The 26,720-nt window shown below is 38.6% G+C and overlaps 1 protein-coding gene across 2 annotated transcripts in view; it reads left to right on the forward strand.

Moving 5' to 3' along the window:
• nbas (NBAS subunit of NRZ tethering complex) overlaps positions 1 to 26,720 on the forward strand; it is a 156,310-nt gene that overhangs the window by 91,804 nt on the left and 37,786 nt on the right. Inside the window, exons 42-49 of one of the 2 annotated variants that reach the window (XM_041975891.1) lie at positions 1,507 to 1,730; positions 1,990 to 2,100; positions 8,400 to 8,650; positions 13,755 to 14,095; positions 15,786 to 16,010; positions 17,939 to 18,141; positions 21,841 to 21,930; positions 22,476 to 22,659. In XM_041975891.1, coding sequence (XP_041831825.1) covers positions 1,507 to 1,730; positions 1,990 to 2,100; positions 8,400 to 8,650; positions 13,755 to 14,095; positions 15,786 to 16,010; positions 17,939 to 18,141; positions 21,841 to 21,930; positions 22,476 to 22,659 — 1,629 coding nt within the window. The other variant, XM_041975893.1, reaches the window with a different exon arrangement.

A 26,720-nucleotide genomic window follows, 5' to 3' on the forward strand; every position in this document is an offset into this window, starting at 1 on the left:
GTTGCCAACTGCATGACACTTTTGATTCTGATGTGTGGCTAATATATTACTTCTGGTATGTCTGAAACGCAGCTGCAACGATCCAAGCTGCCAGTTTTGCCCATAGTCTCCTGAGATGTAGGAAGAAGCTGGGTGTTAATTTGCCTGATTTAACTTCAGTCAATGTCATTTCATGAGCAAAACTATAGGAGAGCTGCTCTGCTACAACTTTTTTTCTAACATTTTTAAAATGTACTATTTTTGGAAAATAGCTTTATTTAGAGTGTTACTCAGAGACCTCTGAAAACAACACACTAGTAGTGTTTGAGGCTCCATGTTTGACATTTTGTTTTAAGCTTCAGTTTAAAGATAATCACTAAGAGCAGTTTGCATTTGGTCAAACATGGCTGTGACATTGTACTGCTCCTCCTGTTTCTCTATAAGAAAGAATTGCTTTTAAAAGCAAATAATGGTTACTCGAATCTGACTTTTAAGATGACTGTTTCTCTCTATGGATAAAAAAAAATAATGTTTTATTCATATAGTTTGTGAAGACAGAAATCTGCTGGATATATATTACCTAGATGTAGACCTAGATGTAGACCACAGGAAAGTTCAAAATTCAGCCATTCTGATGTTTTAGAAAATATATACATTTTGCTTACTATTTAATATTTTTTCATATTGCCCTGGCAGACAGGTGGGAAAATAATAAATAAACCTAAAGCTCAGCTGTGAAAGAGTCACCAATAACAGAAATCTAAACTGCACTGATGAAGTAACTACTCATACAACTACACCCTGAAGCCAAAACTAATGAGGTTCTGGTAAGCAGCAAAGGAAACCTGGTAGTTTACAACCTGGTTATGACCTAAGGAAAACTGGTGAGTGGCAATGGTCACTGAACCATTTTATTTGTAGCATTTTCAGTTGTATTTATTTATTTATTTATTTGGGTTGCACGGTGGTGTGGTAGTTAGCACCACAGCCTCACAGCAAGAAGGTCACCGGTTCGAATCTCAGCTGGGGGGAGGTTCGAACCTTGAGGGTGGTGGCCTTTCTGTTTGGAGTTTGCATGTTCTCCCCATGTATGCGTGGGTTCTGTCTGGGTACTCCGGCTTCCCCCCTCCGTCCAAAGACATGCATGTTAGGTTACTTGATGACTCTAAATTCTCCCTAGGAATGAATGTGTGTATGAATGGTTGCCTGTCACCTGTTAATGCTGGGATAGGCTCCAGCTTACCCGCGACCCTTAATGGACTAAGTGGTTCAGAATATTTATTTATTTATTCATTCATTCATTCATTTATTTAGACAGGTTAACAGTGTCATGGTTATGCTACATCTAGGAAAATAATCCAAGCCTCGAATTGGGGCTTAGCCTGAAATTGCCCCACCAACTCAATAAACACGTCAGATCTTCACTTCCTGCATCCCATCACCAGTTTAAGCCATTTCAATAAGGGAACAATATGTTCATTCCCATACAGCAAAGCTTCACTTTTGTTTTAAACATACTTTTTACAGGCTGACCCAAAGGAGCTGATTCGACTGGTCACACAGCATGTGTCCTCCTACTCTGACTGGCCGGAGGAGCTGCAGAAGTTGATCAGCCAGCTGCACGTGTACAACGAGCGCCTGACGGACTTCACCCAGGCTCAGGTGTTGCAGGGTTTGGGTCGTGGTGTTGATGTTCAGCGCTTTAGCTCTGACTCGGATTACAAGAAGGAGACTATCCTTGGTCTCACTGAGTAAGTGTTTTTTTAAAGAAACTTTAGAAATTGATGTCTTTCTTTCATCTTTTTGTTTTAATGGTTAAATTATACATCTGCATGTGTAGATAATTGTGGTTACAAATGAGTAGTTCTGCAGTGGATTAGTGCTGTAGTCAGTAAGGTGTGCTTCAGTTTTGCAGCATATATGCATGTGAGTGAGTAATTAACCTTTCTACTTTAACTGGATGAAATCTGATGATTTTCTTCCTCTCAACTCGTGTCTGTGTGTGTTCAGGACTCTGGATGACAGCGTGTACAGAATCGCCCTGTCACTGGCGAAGCGCTACAATGTTCCTCTGTGGGAGGTCTACATGACTCACCTCGAGTTCCTCTTTACAGATAGCGGGTACATGAACACTCACTTACACACATATAAACCGTCACATCTGCTCTCCCAGGGCGTTTTTCATCTAACCTGCTCATATGCCCTGAAAAGATATTTTTGTGATTTAAAAAGCATTCATTACTAGTGCCCACTTGTTCACGCAAGTCTTTTAAGTTTAATTTTTGCACCCTCAGATGTCCCTCCCATATTTTATTTGTGTAAAATTTTGATTTTATAGTCTAACTAGCACCACTTACAGTTTAAAGGAACCCCATAGTAAATGATGCATGATGCAAATGTGTGCGTTTGTGTATTGGAGAGTGAGAGGATGTGTGTGTCAGAGACTATTTCAATAATTTATTTCCTCTCTGACTTCACAGCTTGGGTATCTGACTAGCTCTGCACCTTTCCTTGTTTTAATAGAATGCTATTTCAGCAGAGTTGAGGGGGGTGTGTGTGTGTTTACAGGCACACATGTACATCTGTGATAAATATCCCCTGTCCCATTCTGATATAAGAAAATGGTTTATGGACTCCACTTAACGATAAATTACAACCTATACCTTCCTCAAACCCTCCCACAGCTACTTTGTGTGTGTGTTTCCACCAAAATCTGAAGATCATGACAAATGTGTGAAGGATATTCATAGTATAATCTGGACTAGAAGCATCTGCGATATGCGTATTGATTTAACGGATGGATGGACCCAGGAAATGATATAAATAGAGCGCGGGGAGGGGGTTTAAAGGGAAAAGACGCATATAGTTGGAAGCATGGGTGCGAAATGGAATTTTGACTTTTATTGATCCCTGCAGAGAAATAAATACTTTGCATTTCACTCATGCAATTTGTTTAGTTGCTGCAGCCAGCTATAGCACAGTGCCTTGGAATCAAGTCCAGCTTCGAGGTTAGACTTTGGGTTACCGCTGCCTCTCCCAGTTGATCATCAGCTTCTTATCTACAGGACTACAGTTGATCTGTTGTTATATTAGTGAACATGAAAGTTTTGATCTACGAAAACTATGATGCAATCTTTTAACAGCTATAACATGTGTTATGCTGCCTTATTAGTTCTGTATAACATGAAGTGGTGGTCAGCCCAGCTCATTGTAGACCAGAGTGGATGGTGAATGTGTTTTTGATCGCTGGAAAATGTATTGTTGCATTACTTTTCCCTGTTTCAGATGATCAGATTGTGAAACTGAAGTCATATAAGATGAAAAGCGTGCCAAGAATTTTTCCTGACAAGGCGTTGAGAAAAGTGGCTATGACAAACCTTTTGTTGTGTCAAAGCACGCCCCAGCTTGCAGTGATCACTTTGTTAAATGTTTGTAAATCCCTTTTCTTTAGTTAGGGTCCTTCTCTGTAAGACAGCTCAAGCTCCAATTTTATCATGAGGAATATTGTTTGCTTTATTCACCAGGATATCCTAAGAATCTTTATTATGAAGAACACCTAGACTGGGCTGCTACGTAGAGTCCAGGCCATGTTGGAATGAAACATGCGTAGCAACAACACTATAAAAATACCAAAATGCATTCTTACACAAGCAGACATAATACAAGATTTGTCATGAAGGGTATTAATCCCAACTGCTCTCACCAAAACGCACTTAGAGGCGTTAGAGGTTTTCAATGCTTTAATCTGCTTTGCCGTGTTTAAGCTTGTTTAAAACGGTTGCTTTGAGATATCAGTAAACTGAACTGACTGGTATTTTGTAAGGATCTATGCTTTCACATAGCTCAACTTTTTATTAATAAAATAGATAAAATTAAACATGTATTCACTTAGAATGCAGATGTTTTAGATGTTTTCTGCTTAAGCACAACAGATTCCAGTTAATGGATCATTAACAGGCATAACGATAAGCTGTTGGAGATCCATTTAATTTAAATCAGGCGTTTGGCTGCAGGGAAACATGTAAAACCTGCAGGACCTGGGACCTCCGGGACCAGATTTGCTGATCCCTGGCAGGGCAATATGAAAAGTCTTGTGAATAACCTACAGAAATTTCTAATGATCAAGAGCCATCACAAAATATTGGCACTGCTAGTCGGAGTTTTCTCACAAAAAAATGATCATTGATAATTTATTTTCTACCTGATTGAACAATCAAATGTTAATAGATTCCCAGAGGCAGAAGTTGTTCTTTTACTTGCTTTCATTTGAAAGTATTATTAGGTGGTAATATGCAGGTTCATTATGTCATTTACTGATGCTTTGAAGCTATAGATATCTAACTTTTTAGTAGTTGCACAATTGCTGGGGACATGCAGGGGAGCAAATATGAAAATGCCTCAATATATAACATGGAGAAAGTATTCATTTTTCACATTTAGAAAGAAAAACAGGAGGTTATCAGGTTGAGAAGTACTCAGAGAAGCAGTGTGGGCAGTAGGTAATGAGGGGATGCAGATAGATGGAAAAAGAGGAGATGGCTGATAGAGCCAGTGTGTCCCGGAGACAGCCCTATTAACATAAAACAAACACTTCAGAAGAATCAATACACTGCTTAACACTACCTCCATCAGCTGCTCACTCCACTCTGGAGATGTACACAGGGGCCCTGAAGAGACACAAATTTCAGCCACTTCTATTGACATTTTAACAGCAGCTGTAAAGCAGTCTAAATGACTTTCCCCAAAACAAAAAAAATTGACGTGTTATTCAGAAATGACCTTATAATTTAGTTGAACCATCTGACGCAAAACTATTCAAATGTGGCTGCTGAAATTTGAATTAGAAGAACTGAACATTACCTTCTCATTTACTTAATTTTATAAAAATGTCCTGCAAAAAAAATGAAAGTCTCCCAGCATCCCTCATACCACATTGTTTTGCTTGACAAGTTATCAGCCTGACTCTACATTTCCAACAGCAGAGGCTTGAGCTTGTCATGGCAGTTTCTACCTGCGTAGTGAGGTGGCTGACCTCTTGTACAGCTATTTCTTCAAATGATGAGAAATAAGTAGGATTTCGAGACACCTTTCCTTTTGAGTAACCTCAAGCCAAGATGCGTTTTGCTTTGAACTTGATTAGGAGTCATCAGACAGTAAGGAGACCTTTTGAATTCTGTACCAACTCTCTACAGCTTCACACCTATTGGCATTAATTAGAAAATGAAAGCATGCATTCTAATCCATAATATCTGCAGATATAACATGTACAGCTTTAAAGGTGCCAAAGTGATTAGACACAGCAAGGTGATTTAGATTTTTTGCTCCTTGCTCAGTTTTTCTCTTCTATTGCTGCAATGCCAGATCAATGGTTTATATAATCCACTTTTTTGAATTTAACTTCTATTATAGTCTGTCTTCAGCAGGCTGGGACCACTTTAACCATGTGGCATTCAAATTTTATTAAACCACCTCATTACATAAAAACTAACTGGCTGGATCTCATGACATTTGGAGCATAGGTGGAACATGGGTTGATGGCAATGCACACTGCTGTCACAGATGCAGATCAGCTCTTTAAAAGGATAGGACACTGGTCTTGCTGAATGACTGTGCTTTTCAAGTTTCTGATCTGTTTTTAGTAGGAACTGTAATTGTTATTTTTCAAGACAAAATCAAAGAAAACAACTGATGGACTTTTAGTATTTAAAAACTCCCTCAGCATGACTATTTCTAACATGTGGGAGAGGGTTTTATCATGTTACCTGATGTCTGACTGCTGTCTGCATCACTCATTTATACACTTACAGCATTTAATTATGCTACATAATCAGAGTTTAAACACTGTTTCTCTCTGATTTAAGTTAATTCACACTAAATGAGAATCTTTGTTTGTGAAGCGAACTGATACCTTTTAATGAAAATGGATGTTTGCATCATGGTTGTTGTTGATCATCATGGTGTTTTGAGCTGGATATTTTTCTGTTGATTCTTCTGTTTAGTAGTTGTGGACATTGGTGAAGCATGACAGAATGTGGTGATGAGGGGAGAACTTGAGAGAGCGAGCCCTGTTTTGGGCAGCAAAGTTCAAATATTGGTTTAGTGGTGGTTTGTTTATTGGCAGTATGTTCGACTGAATGGAAAGTGTCTATTTTGCTGTTTAACAAAAGAACATGTCACAAGCATTTAACATGAACAACAGGGTCTGTCACCTCACGCAAAGCAGCTCTGTTTATTTATTTAGATTTTCATTTTTATCTGACACAAACCACAGTAGACAGTCCCTTTACCTGTCTCTAGTACTGTCATAGTATGAACTGGTTTTGTAATTTTACCTTCCTCCTTTTCCAAAATGAGAAAAAAAAATCTTTCCTCTGCTCTTAAGAAGAGATTTATCTACAATTCATTTTAAGTCATGCCTGAGGCAGCACACACAGCGTATGCAGGATACATCCTCAGGTCAGATTTTTTTCAATGTGTTTATTAATGTTATTAGTGTTTATACAAAATTCCTGAAAAACTCATGACAGTTCTGTCAGCTAATTGACATATGTTGCTTAATATACAGGCAATCTAATGAAAATTGGGATTTAACTAAGAGGAAGTTCAGCCAGGAAGACTTCCTCATTACTCTAGAGGTGGTTAGATTTTTTATTGGCATATTTGCATCTAATGACCAGGTTGTTTTGTCTCAGGACATAATTTTTTTTTTTTGAGTTTTAAAAAACCTTTTGTTTATATGAGGTTTTATCTAATTTTAAAACCAAGTAAGGACCAGACAAATATTATACAATCTTGGTGCATAATATACATAATAAAATCAAATTTATGTGCACTTGAGTCACATCTGTGATATAACGTGACTTTCAAGAACCATGTTGTAGTTTGCAGCTGGTCTGCTTAGACACGATTTTCTTGTTACTGTAATTGTGAGAGGAGCAGGAACAAACTGACTGTTATGTGTTTGCATCAAGAAATCATAAATCAGCTTTATGTTTTCATGAAAAGATTATTTTCATTTATTGGTGCCCCATGAACAACTCTACAGTACAAAACCAGTCTAACGATCCCCTGCTAGACTGAAATTTGTAAACAAATTAGCAGCACAGACAGCAAAAATAACATCCAGCTTGACTCAGTTCTAACAACAAGGATGTGCTGAATAATCATCAGTGCTCTGCCAAATCTTCCCGCATTTTAATCCTGGCTGTCTGATTGAATATGCTTTAGGATCCAAGAATATTAGCGAGCTATTTCGGTTAGTCGTCACATCCATCAAATCTTAACAGAATATGTTGATGTGTGATGGGGAAGATCTAAGGGACAGAAGGAACAGTGCAGAGATTAAACCAGATTAAACTGGTTCCTTGCGCTGGCTGGCTTTTGAAGCAAACAAGAAAAGATTGTGATGACAAGCTTCTGATATTACAGCCACATGAACCTCATGAAAACAGTGGGAAATCTATTGTTTTCTCAAAGAGTTACAACCAAAGGAGCAGCAGTAGCTGAGCCAGTGTGCAACAGACTAGTAATAAAGCTATCATGCTCACCAAAGAGATGCTAAAAGTCATGGGAAAAGAAAAGAAGAAAAGCTCCCAACTTGAGCAAATAGAGGAGGGTTTTTTTTCACATGAAGGAAATGAGGGACAGAAAGTACATGACAAAAAAGTAAAAAAAAAAAAAAAAGAAAAAAACTCACCGAGCAGATTTCCAAACTCTGTCTTTCCAAACCTGCAGAATTTCCTTCCTCACATCCCTGCCTTAATTTCCTGCCTCTCTTTTGCTTTCCATTTGTCTTTGTCTTGTAACTGTTTATTTTTTTCTGTTGTTTTTTTTTTTTTTGCCATGTTGGTGCTGATCAAATTCTTAGATGTTTTTGTCAGTCGTAACCTATGAAATTCTCATCATTTCTTTTCTTCTTCTTGACGGGCTGCATCTTTGGTGATAAGCCTGCATCGCCGTGCTATTTTTACACCGCTGTTTTCAGAAATTACTTTGCAGCAAAACAGTCTCTAGTGCTGGTTGTCCTCCTCCTCTGATTTGTTGTTGATGAAATGTGGGCTTTGGTCAGCATTGCTATTACGTTTTTATCTTTCTCAGATGTGATTTCTATTGCTGCCTCTATGGACAGCTCCTATCTGAATTTCTTTTCTTTTCTTTTCTTTTCTTAAGCAAGCCATTGACTCTGTTGCCAGAAGCTTCAGGTGTTCACATCTCGCCTACCAATGTATGTTTTTTGCAGAAAGGCATTAAAAAAGCAATATGTTTTTACATCAGCTTATTCAAAAGCTCCGAATTCATAATAAACTGAATTATTGGATTGCTGAATTATTATGTATTGTGAATTCATATAATCATGGTGTTATCTGCTCTTTTTCCTTTCCTTTTTTCTTTTTCCTCCCCCCCGTCTCTTTTCTATTTAGCCTTTCCACTAAGGATATTGAATCCCGCAGTGATTCCCTCGGCCTCTTTGAGACTTTGAAATGTGACCCAGAGGCTTTTCACAGCCATATGGCCAAATATGTTTATCCCACGGTGGAAGGAACCGACCTGGGTCGCCTGCTCTACTACTACACCTTACTAGATGCTGCAGGGTGTCAACCATACGTCACCACCACCATCAAGCCAGACTCGCATGTCAAACTTTTGAAGAAGCTTCGAGCTGTTGCCAACGGTAAGGTGTATGCCATTTTATTTCTCTTCTTTTTTGTCCTATTAAGCTAACAACTGTTTTTTGCTTTAAACATATGTGTGATTTTTTAAAAAAATCTATATGGATGACAAAAACACAGTTTAGAAAAGCCAGAGTAATTAAAAATAGTGTTTTTTCTTAGGAGTATCAGATCAAAACAGCTCAAACTGAAAGGGTTAAAGTTCCTCTGTTATTATAGGAAAATCGGCCTCCAGTCTTAAATGTCAGTAAATCAAGTCCAGAGTTGAAGACTTGAACATAATCCCTCATGACATGATTGATGATACACGTTGAGCTGCTGACATCCCCTATGCCCGGCAGATAACCTTTGAGTCAGTGATTGTCATGTTGGCTCATACAAAACACAACAATTCCTTGTCTAAATAAGAGTAACATCACTAACATTACCCAGTGAAAAACAGATAAAACATACCTGGTGACATCTTTACTTTTAAAATGACACATTTTTTATCTTTTATCTCATCTTGTCCTTTGATCTTATTCTATTCCTCTTTTTTCTGTCAGCTCATGTAACAAACTAGAAAGAAGAAGGGCTGAGACAAACAAAACTGCTACACACATTTGTCTGTAAATGAAAAGGACACCGATCCCCCTCTGAATTAGCGCGTCAAGTAAACTGACTACAAAGCACTTTATCAGCAACATTATATGACAGTATCGGATCGGGTGCTCTCTTGAGGACGTTGTGACCAGCGTGTCACCGGTTCAGTGCTCCGGCCGGAGTGCTCAAACTTTATTGTGTATGGGTGATGTTGTCACTTCTTGGGAAAGTTCAGTAAAGGTCACTCGGGTGTCAGCTGTGTTTTCACGCCTCGCTTCCTCCGTCTGCTCCTGATGGCGCCACAGCTTTTACCATTGACATGTATCTCTGTTTAACACACATGCACGAATCATACACACACATCATAAGGGATCTGGATCAAGACTTAGGTGGCAAATTTTTTGTAAAATTACCAGAGTGTTACGAACTTAACTTGACACTGTGTACCGGAGGATTTGAAAAAGCCAATTGGCTAACAAAGAGTTTCAATCAAAGTAAACACAATAATCTCTTCATCTTCTTCATTTAGTAAAACTTGACTTTTTTGCAGCTTTTAACTCATCTGCTTTTTTCACTTTTGATGAGTATTTGTAAAAGAAAACCAACAAAACAAATCTGAAATATGCCTTTCTTTTCCTATTTGTGCATTCATTGTCCAGTAAAGACAAATATTTTCAAGGTAGGACTTCCTGCTTCCAAGCTACACAAAATGCAGCAATAAAAAGCCATTTTCTTGTGTGATGTTTGTTAAAATATAAGCCTTCATAATTTCAGTTAAAGGCAGGACCGCTTTGCTAATACTGCCTTGGATGTAGCAAATATCAGTGGGTGATGAGCGTGCCACTGCATCTTTGGTTTTTTGGTTTGATATTTTGAGACATAAAACACATTGTGGTCTCTTTCATTACCCACCGTTGACCATTACTTGATCTTTTTATTTAGCCTTGCTGGTAAACACATCCTCACCAACAAACTGTGAACTGTGCTTTATCATCCCTGGAAATTGGATCTCCTTGAATTCAGGTTCCTTATTAATTAAAGTCTTAATCTCATCATTACATCAGCAGTTTTCCTCTTAAATGTTGAGCCATGCAGAAATTAGTATAAACATTACAGAGCATTTCTTTGCACCATCTTGGCTGCCTGAACTTCACAAACTGCTCCTGTCAGAAAGAGCAGGTTTTTGTTAATCTTTATCACAACTTTATGACAGTAATTGCACAGAAGTAATTGAGCAAATAAGCCAAGATATGAAAAGAAAATGCAAAGAAAGAAGGAGCGTTTGGCTTCTAATTAAATAAAAAAAATGTAGCATTGATTTCATACATTGTAGCCTGAACTTTAAAACTTTTTAAAAACTGAGTGTGACAAGGCGACCTGACAAGCAGCCAAAGTGGAATCCAGTACAAAATTGTATTTGTTAAAGTATACATTAGACCAGGCGACTCAGCCTCCCCCAGCAGCAGCCTCTAAAATGAACAAACTGGCACAATTCATCTCCTCTGCCACTGATTGGTCTGAACTACTTCCCTCAACAGAGGTGTTTCCCATATCATAAAAACAAACACCCCATTCTGAAATCTCTGTTTGGACTCCACAAATATCTAAAACCTGCATTGAATTATATAAACAAACATTGTGATCTAATCCCTTAAACCATTTCCCAGCACCTAAAACCCAAATACAACTAATCTCACCTCCAATCACCTATCTCATGGTCTCTCCCGGAACCTTTAAGGAGTGTTCAGGCCTCCGGGAAAGCATTTCTCCAAACACCCTGGAGAGGACACCAGTTAGCTGAACACACACTCCATTTCACATCAACCACACCTTGCACACACATTTACACACAACATTTACTGTCTTAAACCACAAAAACTTTACTAAGACATTTCTCTTTTACAGGCATCTGAAAGACAAAATCACATGTATTGTTCAATAAATATCAATAAATAATCAAACATTTGTGTGCAACTCTATACATGTTTCTTTGTAAAATGTGAATTAAAGTTAAAATGGGCCTGAACAAACAACCTGAAGTGTAATACAATTATTTAATTTACACATTCCATATAACGGACTGCTGCTTCGTTATACTGAGTATTTCATGCACAGCCATTACTCAAAGCTGTACCTTGTTCCACTAGGGAAGCTGCAATTAGATATGCACTCTTCTGGTGAGGGATTTACTAATCGATCAGTTGCACAGCTGCTGCAACATGAACTCTAACAGATGCACATCAATACACACATACACATCCACTAAATCAAATGGATTTGTACTTATGCACTCGTACATCAGCTGACTTTGTGGTATTAACACTTACAAGTACTTGTATTTCTGTTCTTTGTCTTCCACACACATGCTCACTTTTGAAACATAACCCTCAAATTCTTAGTCCGTGTGTTAAAATTGACACAGGCTGTTGCAGAGTCTCCAGGGCCACTAACTTTCTGTTAATATTATTCAACTCTGACACACACTAAAAATGACTCATTGATCAAGCACATGCATAAGCACGAATCCAGACATACTTACAGAGATTTTCAGACAGTGTAGAGGCAGGTGGTATGTGTCCAATATTCATCACAATTTCAGACACTACCTGGTGGCTGTCTGAGTGGACTCTCCTGAGGAAAGAGAATGAGATACTACTTGGTAGAGATGGAAAAAGAGAGAGCAGTGGGTGGGGCAGGCGTGAGATGGAGAGAATATGGCGCGCACGTGTAAGTTCATGCAACTCTTGTCTTAGGTTTAAGTGTCTGTCTGGGCCTGTCTGGAAACATTGTGGGTGATTGTGTGCTCAAAATGGGGAGTTTTATGTTAGAGGGATTCTGAGCAACGTTGACATAGCCCTCCACACAGGCGGACTAGTGTTAAATATTTAAAGCCCAGACAGACTGTGGTGTTGCCACAGTAATGTGTCTGTCTGATAGCACTGGAGCACACACACACACACACACACACACACACACACACACACACACACACACACACACACACACACACACACACACACACACACACACACACACAAATACATGCTCAAGGAGTGCTGCAGTGGGAGATATGATGCACACGGATAGATCCTCAGTCAAACTGCACGTTTGCATGCAGACACAGACAGCACAGCTTTCACACACAGGTCACACCTAGTCTTTGTTGTCCGCATCAACTTCTTACCATCTCCTGAGAATTTTTCTGTATGCACTTTTTGACAAGTGTTGGATTATTTAATATCCTCTGCATATCCAACCGGTATACCACATGGCTTTCTCATGTCATATGTAAATACAGCAGTGTAGCATTGGGATGTTTACATAGTATAAAATGCCTTTGGATACAATGCCACTTTCTGAGTAGTGAAGTGTGCGATATGCCTCTGGGAGCACAATTATTAGGCAAATAGAGATGCTGAACTTTATCTTTATTTCTATGCACTTTTTCCAACTCCAAGCTATATAAACTGAATACTTATTTGACTGTTTCAGGTAATATTTATTTATATTTGCATGAGGTTGTCACCTAAATGATTAATACTTATCTAAGATTAATAATTATCTAAGGAAGCTTCACTTTCTCAGTTGACAATGAAAAATACTGACAATGAGAGGCAAGAGGGGAGTGCTTTAACAAAAAGGTTGCAAGATCTCATGATCCTCCATTCGCGCAATGTTCATGAAGCCTACCATCAGTATACAATCAAGTGAGGTTTGATCCACGTAAAGAGGGCTGAAATTGAATTTCTTGTAGTTAGAACTGATTATAAGATTTTGTGTAAATATGAAGTGAGTTATTCTTAAAGAAGAAGGTGGATGGCACAGTTCCCCATTTAACACATTGTCATAGAAAAATCAGTTTCTCAGCCTCAGGACCCTTCAGGTCACATACAGATTGGTGAATGTACATGATTAATTGCCCATCAAAATGAGTGAAAAACATAGAGTTTTAAGGTTGGAAAGTTGTCTAGTTTTTCTTTAAAATAAAAAAGGATGAATTCAGCTGTGGATAAAGCGGCTTTTGTTAATCACTTTCCTAATACTTCCACCAACCCAATAATCTCCTAATAACTTCTCATACTCATGTATTCTCCTGAGAGCCAAAGGCAATATTTACCTTTTCTAAAAAAAAAAGTCATATTTAAGGGTGAATAACATTTCAGACTGAGTGTTGTGTTGTTTGTTCATCAATAAAATGTATCCTGTCAGATAGTTTGAGAACCAGTTACACACATAATTGTGTAAGCAGTGTGTACTGATTTGGTTAATACATCATTAAGCACTACTTGACTTACTGGTATATACTTTAGTAATATTTGTCTCAATAAAAAATGGTAGTACAAAAAATTCTAGTTAAGCCTTTTGTTTTTTTTGCTCAGAAGTCATTGAATATATGACAACAGCTATAAAAAATAGGTATAACTTGTGTGCACATGGACAAATGTGAGGACCTCAAGCGTAGTTTATATTGTGTTTGGTGGGGAAAAAAAAATTATTATAAGTTTGTGTCTTTAATGGTTGCAGGTGTGGACTACCGAAAGATGACTGATGAATCCTCTGATCCGTTGGCCATTTTACAACCAGTTCTGACCAGTCAGAACGTGCTGTCCATCTCCAAACTTGCCAATCGTCTGCCTTTGCCTGGTGGTGGAGGGGCAACAGTTTCACCCAGTGCAGTCCATAAAGTATGGCTGCAGAAATTGTTTTGGAAGGGAGACCTGCAGCTGTTAAAGAGACCTCCACAGAGCAGCCAAGACTACCTGCATGCTTACGACACCTGCGCCAAATTCTTTGACAGGCTGGTCCCCGCTGATGCCATCCGCTTTCTGGACAGTATCACTTTCTCTCCTGATGCAGCTAAAAATGTAAGCAAACTCAACACAACTCATGCTATCTTTTTCACAGGAACTGCTGTATGCCATACAAAAAAAAGAGGATGACAGTGTAGTGTGAAAGAGGTTCTTTTTTTCTGTTGCCCTCTCAGGCAGGAACTGGTGAGAGTTGGGCAGACAGACAATTTGTAACTGCAGCCCAGCCGGTAGTTGGTTCCAGGCAGCCACCCAGGCAGGATTCATACTGTGCAAAAGAAAGGATTGAGGGGATTTTCAGTCACTGCATCAAACTGTCATATTCCTCGCTACCTCCTCTTCATCGTGCTGCTGGTCTTCTCATCTGCCTCTGGCTCAATTTTTGCAACGTCAAAAGCCCCTTCCTACTTTCAGATATATTATTCTGCTACCATCCAAACTCTGTGGCCTCAAAACACACACCAGCCATGAATTACAAAAGAAATTATGAAATTTTACTGGAAATGTCAATCACGTAATTACAGCACTGTGAAAAATTGTCCTGCAGTGGAATTAAAGTGCCTCAGTGCACCTTATCAATTGTAGCCCACTGTTCTTTTGTTTGTTTTTTTTTTTTGTTCTTGTTCTGGCACCATGCCACTATCCCTCTCTAGCTTTTTTTTTTTTTTTTTTACTTTTCATTTTTGTCTTATGTTCCCTCTATTTCCCTGCCACTCTCAGAGGCTTAATTGATCCCTCTCCACTTCAGAGCCTATTAAACCCAAGTTCCCACCAGGCACTATTTTTCCTCTGTTGTCTTTAAAATGCAGATTACCCCTTACGAACACAGTCTTCTCCTACTCCCATCCTCTCTTCCCTTCCTTCCATCCCCCTTAAAAATCTTGACACCCCTCCCCTCTTCTTACTGTCAGGACTCCACCTGACCTTTCAGTCTGTCATTGCCCGCTGCGATGACGTTTGATTGATTTCTTACAAGGTGAAAAGGTGAGACGGATAACTGGGGCTATCATAGCTCTGGATATATTTTATGAAGGGAAACACTGAGAATCCCCCCCACCACCACCTCAAACTGCAATGTATTGATTTTTTGATAACCTCCATGGTGGAAAAACTCTACCTCTTAACTTATGACACTGACTGAAGTTGCTTGCAAATACCTGGATGTTGCCCTTTTGGCTACACATTTTTTTGCAACTGCAATAACACAATTAACATTGTGCAAAATTTACACTCACACCAAGACATCCAGTTTGAGTGATCGTCATGTAAAGGAGAAGAAATTTCTGACATTTTGAAAGATAACATTAAGCAAATAGGGAGGCTGTAAGAGTAGTGTGTGATGGAGGTTTGAAGCCTGATCATTTCTGAGCGTCCCTCTTGGTGTGTGTGCAGAGCTTGTCTGTGCCTGCTTTCATGCAAGATGGTGAAGCCTTTTGCAGCTCTCTCTCTTCTCCATGAATGGTTAACCTGCTCCTACTGAATAACATGAGTCAGACTGGCAACTATGTTTTCTCTCTCACATATACACACTTTTCATACATATATGTCACTCAAGATCTTGATTCTATTTTGGTGTGGATAGATTGGGTGATCTTCAATATGCCGAATTTGAAATGAATGCTTATAACCTGTGAACCTCTTTCTTCTTCTCTTTGCACAATTTGACCCCAATCCTCCCCTTAATTTGCTTTCTTTCTCATCTCTCTCCTCATTCTTTTCCCCTCCATCCATTCTGCCTCCCGTCCAGCTGAGCATCCAAGCACGGTTGGAGGTGATAAAACGAGCCACAAAAGCCCTGCGCCAGCTGGGTGAAAAGAGCAGGAAGAGAGGAGGTGATCGTTGTGAGGAGCAGGACGGGATGGACCCAGTAGGAATTACTTTTGATGAGGCGCTAGCACACCTGCAGCAATCGCAGGCACACCTGGACACTCTGAGTCATGCCTTCATTTTGTCACTCAGAGACAGCCAGCAGGTACACACCATCTGCCAAACATTTCAGCAATTTAGTTTCTAAGAGTGAGAAATTCTCTTGTACTATATTTTACCACTTTATTTTTAATTTCCTAATCACCTGCTTTACAAGATTCATACATTAAATGAATGGTGATTGATGGTGCAGTGAAGTGAGCAACAAGCCAAACTGCTATCCTTTAAAACCTTTTAATAATCTGTCCAACATTCTTTTGAACACACACACCTGATCGCTTTCACTCTTTATTCCATCACCACAATGTCACCTTTTGTTGGACATTAAGGTGGTGTGTGAGGCTGTGTATGTGTGGGTATATATTGGTGGGGTACAACTGCTCTGCTGAGCTCTTCCTAGCTTCACTGGGGCCAGTCAGTGGTGTATTAATGTTAATCTTTTGGCCCCCGTTTCCAATCAGCTCCAGTGTATGGACGTATATGCTGCACATGCACTGTGCTGTATCTCATTAAGTAAAGTCACATTGACTTACTCCACTGTCGCTTGACTGCATCTGTGCATGTGTGTGAACACAAAATTAATATATGGCTACAGAAAGAGGACATCATGATTGGAGTGTTGCTATGCAACCATGAGACCACAGTAAAAACTGGTGACCACCAGACTGAGCAGGTTAATGATATTTAGCCCCTGTTTTATATCTGTTTAAAAGCACATACTCTCCATGATATGGATAAATATACAAACACTGCGACTAAAGTCAAAGGTGCATGTGCCATACTTTCACTAATGCTGCATCCTCTGTAATAAAAGTTTCCTTCTGGGGAAGAAAACAACTACATCCTTAGAGCTATATAACAACAAAAGGATGGAAGAAGTAGAAAAAAGGAAGATTGGTAAAGAAAGATAGATAGTGGGAGTTCTGCGAGCTTTTTTCAGCTATACTGGGGTCATTTATCAAGTGTACATGGCCACTTGCTACCTCAGGTGCACTGACCTGCCATGAGGGCAGCAAATTGCACACTGTAGATGTTGTATACAAAGCTACTGTGTAGCTTTCTAAATAATGGATTAATGTCTAGTAACAATAAAGAATAGCTGTTTAAAAAAATAACAACAAATAAAACTGGTCAGATGATCTGGCTGTAAACAAATGACTTTAGAATTCTATAATTGCGTAAATCCTTTCCATCTTCCTTTAGTTATGGTAAGAAACATCTATAAATTTAAGGCTTAAGTGTGGCAATGTTAAAAGTTCGCCATTTTTGTGTTGTCCACAAATTTCCTTCACTTTGGAGATGCTGGCCCAGCTGTACATAGCCTGATCATTCAGTGGTGTAAAAAAAAAAAGTGGTGAGTTGACATCCTTATTACATGCCCAAATCACTGAGTTGTTGCAGTGAAACCAGCAGGCAGAAAAATCTGCTTCTTCTCCTTCTTCCTCAGTCTTATGAGGATTGGAGCGGAGAATGATAAATTGAGAGCTTAGATTTATAGCGCACTGTCTGGTCGTCATATTCATTCCAACTAATTGGCACATTACGGAAATCGCTACATTTTTTTCATCAGTCAGTCTCCCAATCTTCCAAACTCCCCCTTCTCCCAATGCTACAGTGATCACAGAGATCACAGCGAAGCTAGCACATAAAGATGTAACTGAAATGTTTCGCAATAAGACACTAATCAGTCTTTAGCTGATATTCTGCAGCTGAATGTATTAGAAACAAACATCCCAAATAAATTACGTCTATACATTTTCAGTATTTTATCTATGTAAAGGATGTCATGAATATTTATATTCTCATAGTTAAATTTTTTTAAATATCCTATTAAGACTTTGGACTTTGCACCCTTCTCTGAGGTGATGGTCAAAGTGTATGTTTTTTCAACTTTGCTGCATCATACCACATTTTTTTATTCTTTCATTTTTAACCATAATTTTGTCTGTTTTCCTTCTTTTGTTTATTTTCCAGGAACAGCTGCAGGGCTACAGTCATATTTATGACTTGTCGCGTTCTGAGAGGTCAAAAGTTTGCGAGCTAGCAGTAACCATGGCAACTGATGGACAGCCTTTGGACCAGATTAGAGAGCTTCTGCATGTGGCTGTTGGACCCCTTGACCTATCTGTAAAAACTGTGCTCCAAGAGGCAGTGAAGAGAGTTGTGGCTGCACTCAGGTACTATCTCTCTCCTTCTGTTTTCTCCAAAACATGCACTATTTGTCTGCTAATGGCAGTGTGTTTTGTTTGGGGAGGAAGACCGGACATACAGAGACTAAAGGAGAAATGACTTGCTGTCATGGCAGAAGAAAAAATGAATTTTATTCCCAGGAACATAAACACAGTAAAGTCTTGTGAACAATCTGACACTAAATTATATATATCCATGTTGCAGACCAGCTTAATGAGCCACAACGGGCAACGTTTGTTATGCTAGTTAATGCTAACAGACAAGGCATTGCTAAGAGTTAATGACTAATCTGGGCTTTATTGTGTAACATTTTTTGCTCTTATCGGGGCAATGTTGTGACTAGAAAATAAAAATTATTTAGTCAGTAACACAATTAGATCACATACTAATTATAACTCTTATACTACTAATTAAAACTGTGATAGTCTTTGCAAAACACTGAAACTATTTCCTTGCCAACTTTTGATAGCTTGTAAGATTTGTGTTTTATAATCCAGTGTAGTGTCTGTTATTAAAAACAGTTTCTGACAGAAGAATCATAGTTTACATTGATGCACTGATGTCTGATATGAAAAACTGAATAACTTTAAAATATTCAGATAAGAGGCCCTATATAAATACATGTAGACCTCTGTCCAGATGTCCATATTATTGTCCATGTTGGCAGATATGTGTTAATTAGGACTTGCCACCTCAGTAATGGCGGCGCCGCAACACACAAAACAGCCGCTCGATTAGTCTTTACATGAACAAAGACACAATCAATCCTGGATGTGCACTCAAAGTAGCTATGCTTTCTTTGAAAAGTATACTTTATATTTTGATGCCAGAAACTTGAAGCTAGTACCTTGAGTTAGACTAAAGACTGAAGGTGGTGGGAAACTTCTAGCTTGACTTTTTAAGTTTAAAAGTCAACCTACAGGGCCATCAGAAGCTCAGTAATTATTATGTTTTATATGTAAATGTAGAGCTTACAAGTTTCTTGTACAAGGGGCTCTGTACAAGAAACTTTGTCTTTGAACCAACCTCTGACCAAAATGCAGCTGAAACCTGAAAATTATTTTTTAAATAATTCAAAAGGATTTAACTGAGTTAATAAATTATGAGTCAAGAGTCAAGATTGATCTTTGGTTTCATATGAGACACAAACCCTAGTCGGCTGGTCTAGAGTGAAGTTTTTTTTCTCCTCCTCTGACAACATTTGATGAAGACTTATGTAAAAAAAAAAGATTTTTTTTTTCAGCTACCTCCTCAGTGAGGAACGTCAGAGTGCAGCAGACATGGCAAAATGCATAGAATGGACAAAAAGAAATAATGAAAATCTTAAACACAGAAAACAAATGTTGTTTGTTGTGTAACTTGATTTAACTTTAGTGGGAGTTTTGTGGATGGCTGTGTGATTGCAATGTCCATCCATCTATTTGGTGTTATGGAGCCTATCCCCGCCGCTATCAGGCAGGAGATGGGGCACCCTGAGACAGACAACCTCTCACTGTGATTGCATTGTGTTTGCTCTTTATGTAAAGACCAACCCACTAATTCACCTTTAGCTCCAGCTTATGCAAACTGTGTTTTACCTCATCTGACATCCTAAAGATTGTTAACAACCTGGAAGTAGATCTTACAACCTCATTGTGCCAAAAAAAGACCTCAAACAGACATTTAGCTGAAAAGTCATTCAACATAATTTCAAATGCAATAGAAACATTTAACAGATAATTTCCCTACGTTTCCTTTTCCTTAATCACCTGCTTTTCCCTACTTTTCTTATCAGAGAACTTTTTTATATGCAGAAATATGTCTTTTGCAACAATCCACAGTAAGTGTAATGTTTATAAGCGACTAAACAGCAGGCTTATGATGCGGCCACCGAAACACACCACCTCCCCCCTGACCTTTGCTGGTAGTTATCTGAAAATTTTTTGTATATTTGTCCATGTTAGGCTCCACATGTTGGTGGGGTACACTGTCAAAACAAATGCCTGAAGTGTTGAATTCGTTGCACAGAAGCTACCTGTGGGAGTTGCGCTCCCACGAGGAATCCAAGAGGAGGGGACAGATGAGTCATGCTGAAATATCTGCAGCGCCACTAGATTTAGGAGCCATGGCACAGATATCATGTGAATAAGCATGCAAAAACAACATATGCTCATTACTGAGGTTTGTAAAAAACTATTAAATATACAGATTTCTGGCAAATCATTAGAACTTGATATACACAGTCTGCTGTTTCAACATTGTCCTTTTACTCTGAGGAGTGTGTGTGCCACAGCTGAGTGGAGCTTTGCTAGCAGGGCCAGATATCATCAAGCCATCTGATTGGCTTGATAAATGAGAACCAATCACATTGAGTATATTCCTGCCTCATTTCCTACTTTTTTATGGCTGCTCAATAGTGCATAGTGCAGATAAATGTCACCTACATTTACACATCACCAGAAAATGCTTGAGCACATGCACAGACTCACTCATTTGTATTCAGTCCGACATGCAAGCACTCTTTGTTTCGAACACACATGCACACATCCTCCCCTTCTTCTCTGATTCATTATCTTCTTATAATTAATGTAGCCTGATACAGCTGTTCCCCACCAGATCTCATTCACACAGATGCATGCTCATTCCATGCATGTGTGTGTCCTGTGTTTGTTTTCCATGCACGCCCAGAGCTCTAATGTATATATTCAACAAACGTTTTCGTTCTCTTGAACCTGTCAGTCAGTCTCCTGACATAGGAATATTCCTTCATGTGCTGACTTTGTGTGTGCGTGGGTGTGTGTGTATGTGTGTGGTTGCAGAGTTTCTTGGGACATTGTCTTTGACAGGTATGAATGAGTCCGAATTGTTTTTGGCTCTCACAAAAAGCCATCGTAGTGCTGCAGAAGTGAAACCTGTGCCTCGCACTAATGGCTGTCTTTGTCTCTGTGTTTGTGTTTATCTCAATAACAAAATCCAAGCCATTAAATACAATAAAGAATATGCTGCGTCATCCTTCTCGGTATTTGCAGGATCATTTGTACGCTGTGTGCAAGGACAGTTCACGTGGTGTGCAATTATTGGCATGGGCCAGGATGTGTGTTTCTCTGTAGCAAAGTGGTGTTGGGTTGGGGGAAATCACAGGTTGTTTTATTATTTTTTTTCTGTCTTTGTGAAAAATAGTCCTCCAAAATACAGGACACACACACACACCCACCCAAAGACACAAACAAGAGCAACAGCAGATGCTGCAGCCACATTGAAAAACACACTAATGATGTTCCAAGTACCTTTTTAAGCTGCTCTGTGTATTTTAAATTTATCTCAATGACAGCTCATTTGAAAAGAAAAATCTCTTTTATCAACCTTAAATTATTAAATGATTATGTTCCCTTAAATTTCATCATGCTTGGCCTGTGGGGATTGCAATGTTGGAGACTGATTTAATGTTTTTTTTTCAGTTGTATGCTGTTAGCAAGACTTCATCTCTTCACTTTTTATAATTATTTTTCTTTTGCAAAACTGTGTTTGCGTCAAACATTTAATGACTCCCAGACAAAACTCAAACCAGCCTTGTTCCTGTAAAGAAAGCCTTTTAATTTTTTTTTCTTTCTCTCAGCTGTTGTCCCTCGACATTTTGGGGATTTGAAAATCTTATCTTAATTAGTGCGTTGTGTAAGATGATTATATTGATGTGGTTTGTTTTTCAGTGGAGACCCAGGCATCTTGACAAATTTCCCACAACCCCTCAAGGTCTTGGAGGCTCTGGTGACCGCTGTGCACAACAATGTGCAGAATGGGTAGGTTTTCTCACTCTCACACCCGTGCAAACCAAACATATTGGATTATTTTATGTCCTTATAGAGATACTGTCAGGTAACTTTTAAGTCACTACTCTGCTCCTTTCAGCTCAATTCAAGGTCTCATAATTAACAATTAACTATATTTGACAATTAACACTAACAACTGTTAAATGCTGACAAATCCTCAACAAAGATTTTTGATCATTCAGCAAGATTTTTCCTGTTTTTCCTCTATATGACATTTTACAAGCTTAGCTTTAATAAAGCAGTAAACCCTGACTAAAGCAATCTTAATTTGGTTTGTTCCAAAACAATACCACTTTAAGGACAAGAAAAGCTTTGGCCTTAGTGTTTTTAATATTTTAAATGTTCCACATCCTCTATTCTTGTCTAGTATGTCAGTGTAAATCGCTATATTATCCATGTATGAAGCCGAATTGCTTGGTAATGTCTTGGTAGAATAACCTCCCCCACCTCGTCTGTCAGTCCCTTTATCTCTCTTTGCCTGCCTGACCGGTGCCCTTCTCACCCTCCTCCCTCAGTGACAGCTCAGTGACTTCAGATGACCTGCTGGCTTGGCTGCGCCCATTCTGCGGTGACGCATCTCTGCCTGTGAAGCCTCGCATCGACGTGCTCCAGATCCTAGAGAGCAACTTCAGTCTCCGAGATAGTGACGTCCGTCTTCTGCTGCTTTACAGATCTCAGGCTGTCCTCAAAGACAGAGAGGTAGCTGCACTGATGCAGACACACACACACAAGCAACCAGCCATGATGACTTACCAGCCACACACTAAATGCAAATTATGCAGTACTTGAGACACAAGTTAAATTCTAAGCACTTCTTTAAAAAGATCAGAGCTGATTAATGTGGAGGTTAGGAAGGTTTTTATATATTTAAAGAAGATACTAGAAAATGAGGTGTGATGTAAGTTGAAGGAGAATATGACTGAAGGCTAGAAAAAGAAGTGAAAATGATTTATAAATGAATGGAGAAATACTTCATGGAAAAGTACAATACTTTGGAAACATTAAGTAAGATGTTATTGTTGTCTCATTTAGTGTCTCAATTTATAAAGTTTCAGGTCATTCAACATGTCACACTGGTTCAAGAACCTCACAATCCAGTTGCTTTTTATTTATATAATATGTTAGCCACACATACAATAACTATTTAGCATGTCCCCACATCAAATAACTGGACCATCCCTTTAATGGATCAAGTTTTCAGATGTGACTATTAGTGTTGTAGCCAGTTTTAACTAGTCTGCTTTATATTGTCTATCTTGATTTGAAGCCTTTTTACCCAGCTAATGAATTAGTTTATTTATATTTAAAAGACACCTTTTGATATCTGTAATAATCGTAAATCCTTTGTTTGTTTGCAGTCCTGTGTGACATGCGCACTACAGGTGCTTGATCATGCTGTATGCTGACAAATTTGTATGTTTGCATGTGCAGCTCTGCCTCCACCCTACATCTCCCTGGTGTAACTAAAAACTGAGTGGGTAGTCATTAAGTTATCTCACTGACTAATTCATAGCCCAAGATGGTTAATTAATGTGTAAATGTATGCGTGCAGCCACAGGCCATTGTCAGCACAGGTAGACAGGTGTGTGGGCCCAGACTCTTTAACTAATTAGGTGAACTCCTGACATTTGCCAAGCTCTGATGAAATACGCACACAGAAGCAGGCACATACATGCACTCTTAAAAAAAAAAAAAGTGCATCCAAGGGATCTGTTAATTAATCTTGTAAAAGAAGTCTCGCTGTAAGAGCGGGGCTCATTTTAGATGAAGAGCCACTTTCTCTTGTCTCTCCCCGCGGCAACAGAGTGTGTGAGCAGGGCTCTTGTAGCAGGGTCTCATTTAACTTTGATTAATCTAAATTTTTGTTAGTTGGAAATATTTTTCATGTTCACATCTGCACTGACACACAATTCCAAGCCATGCATGAGCACGCTCACTCTTTTATTCATTAAATTTCGCCTTTTAATTGGAGAGACTTCTCATTGTGTCAACTGCTTAGCTCAAAGTGGTTGCACATTAATCATGCTGGCTGGTGCCACCCATAAGCAGAGCTGGCACTGATGGCTGCACGTTGCCCCAAGGCCATGTCAGAGAGTCAGTAACTACTCACCTCATCATGTTGGCTTGCAGCCAGAAGACAGAGAAGAAGAGGAGGAGAAAGAAATGGTGCTCGAGGAGGAAATGAAAGTCAGATGCAAAAAAGGAAGACAGGAGAAAGAGAAAAGGACAGGAGTTTGTATAGTTCCCCTTCTGTCCCCCCTGGGCCTTTTACTAATCAGCATAAGTCCCCCCTAACAATGTCCCAGGGGTTACCTAAGAGACAAAAACACCTTTACTGTGTTTGTTTTTCTTGCTTTTGCATACTCATCTCACATGTGCACTGCTCATCTATTAGTCAAGTGAAAACAAACACAGGCTGTCTGCTGTATTTTCCGTTAGTCGTGCACTCAGGCTGCAGTTTCTGACTTGAATGTACACCAGCAGTATCTTAAAATTTGTTTTCCTTCCATCTGTCCTCTTAGCTGCTACTTTTCTTGTGAAAATTTCTAATTAATGTCTATGTCTATGATCAAAGCCATGTTACAAAGTATGCACATGTGGTCACACACAGACAAGATGACAGGCTTTCACTTCTGATACACTGAAATGTAAAGTTCCCGCACATTAAAAAGCATGAACACACATACATGCTCAGTTCAGAGAAGAAAATGTGACAGCAGAACAATGCTGGAAAAAAACGTAATTTTGTTAGAAAAAAATAAATGCTTCATGCCTTTAATTTCTCTCTCAGTACTCAAAAGCCATTAGCTGGTCAAAAAGGGGAGCGCAACATTTAATTTCTATCACATTTATCTGAACAATGAATGAACATAAAATGAAAAATATTTCATTTATAGGTTGAAAGTTGATGTCATGTGTTTCATATCCTGGGTTGCACATTAGTTTTTGTAAATCATAACTGATAAAGTACTAAGGCTGTCAAAAATATCAGGTTAACAGCGATAGCTAATTTATGTAATCCTTTTTCCTGGTGAGAGGGTTCAACATCTTTTTTTAAAAAAAACTTTTACCACAGTTCTGTACAAATGTCTCTGCTGTAGTCGATGCTCTAGTCCTCCTCCTCCCTCTCTGGCTCAGTGAGTCATGACAGCTGTCAGTGATCAGCTGATTGGCATTTTTATCTCTCCTGTTACGTTTGGTTATCATCAGGTGAGAAGAAGGAAATAGCGGTTTGTGGTTTAAAGCAGCACATATTTACTTCTAAAGTATTGTTTTTGGATGCTCTAGGAATAGTAAGCAAAATTTAGCAGCCTCATGTCAATCAGACCCATGTTACTGTCACATGAAGCTGAAGTATAAAACGTGATAACAGCCAATTTGAATTAGATATTGTTTGCCTTTATCGCATATTACTTTTCAGTAATGAGGTTTGCTAGTGAAACAGCTGTAAAGTCTACTAGTCATCAGACAGCCACGCACACATCTATGAAGATAGATCAGGTTCAGATATCTTGTGAGAGGGAAACAGCAAAGGGATGCAAAGGGTTGTCTTCTCTAAATCATTGGTGCTGTACAGGGCTGATCATTTAGGGGCCGTGATTGTGGTGAGAGAAATTATGAGCAGATAAAAATCAGAGCAGAACCCTTCACTAACAAACTAGCTTACAGATGGTAGAAAGGATTTATACTTCAGCTATGCAGGGACAGGTCTTGAAAAGTTTTGATGGGGGGCCAGGCAGGGGCTCTGACCAGGAAAAGAAGGGCACAAATTAAATCTTTTATGTTTGTTAATGTCTACATTTTATACAATTTTGAACTAATTATTACAACTAAAGTTATTTTAATCCTTTGATAGCCCTATAAATTACAGTTTGGATGCAAGATGTAGGTTTTATTTGTCTTATTTGTCAGTGAAAAAGAAAAATGTTGTACCGATGTAACTTTACTTGGAGCAGATTTCAGAAAACTATCAAGCTTTAGAGCTTTGTTAGTCTCCCAGAGTGTAAAACTCTTGTCACAGACATGTTGATGGGAGATATGGGATCATGCAGGTGCTTTGCTGCATGATATGCTTTGCCCTGTTCAATTGTTTTTGTTTTAATGTCTTAATGAGTGTTTTTTATATTGTTAGGTATTATATAATGTATTGTCCTGTGTAACCCTCCTCTCTTGTGTTATTGCTGCCATGTAGGCCAGACCGTGTTTGTAAAATAGATCATTTTATCTAAAGCATCTGCTTGGAAAAACAAAAGTTAAATAAAAAATATTTATAGTTGTTTTGCGTAGTATGTGCTATAATACTATCTTCTTAGGTTAACATTAACTTGCTAGCAAGCTCTCTAATTTCTTACTACAAGGTTCACAACTTCAACAAATGCATATCAGTGGTAACTAATCAAAACCAACAATGTTATCATCTTAACTTTATGTAATGAATTAGTGTTTATGTGCGATCACAATTCTGGCAACAGCAAAAAAAAAAATGATGCATTTACGATTTAACGTTTAGATTTAGATGATTTTTTTTTTAATTGGTGAAGCAAGTTCTATTTAAGTTCAATTGTATAAAATGTTTTTTAAATACTTTTATACAGAAAATTGCAAAATTATTTTATAAACTGTCCATTTATAAAGATAGCTACATAAAACAAGTGCATCACTTTCAGCCTTCATTTTAAATTAAGTCCCTCATTATGAGCGTGCACAAGTTTTGTGAGCAACATTGAGGAGAGCTCTCATTTAACAATCTAATGACCTTC

This window comes from Melanotaenia boesemani, chromosome 22 (genome assembly GCF_017639745.1).
Source record: "Melanotaenia boesemani isolate fMelBoe1 chromosome 22, fMelBoe1.pri, whole genome shotgun sequence".
Taxonomy (NCBI): Eukaryota; Metazoa; Chordata; class Actinopteri; order Atheriniformes; family Melanotaeniidae; genus Melanotaenia; species Melanotaenia boesemani.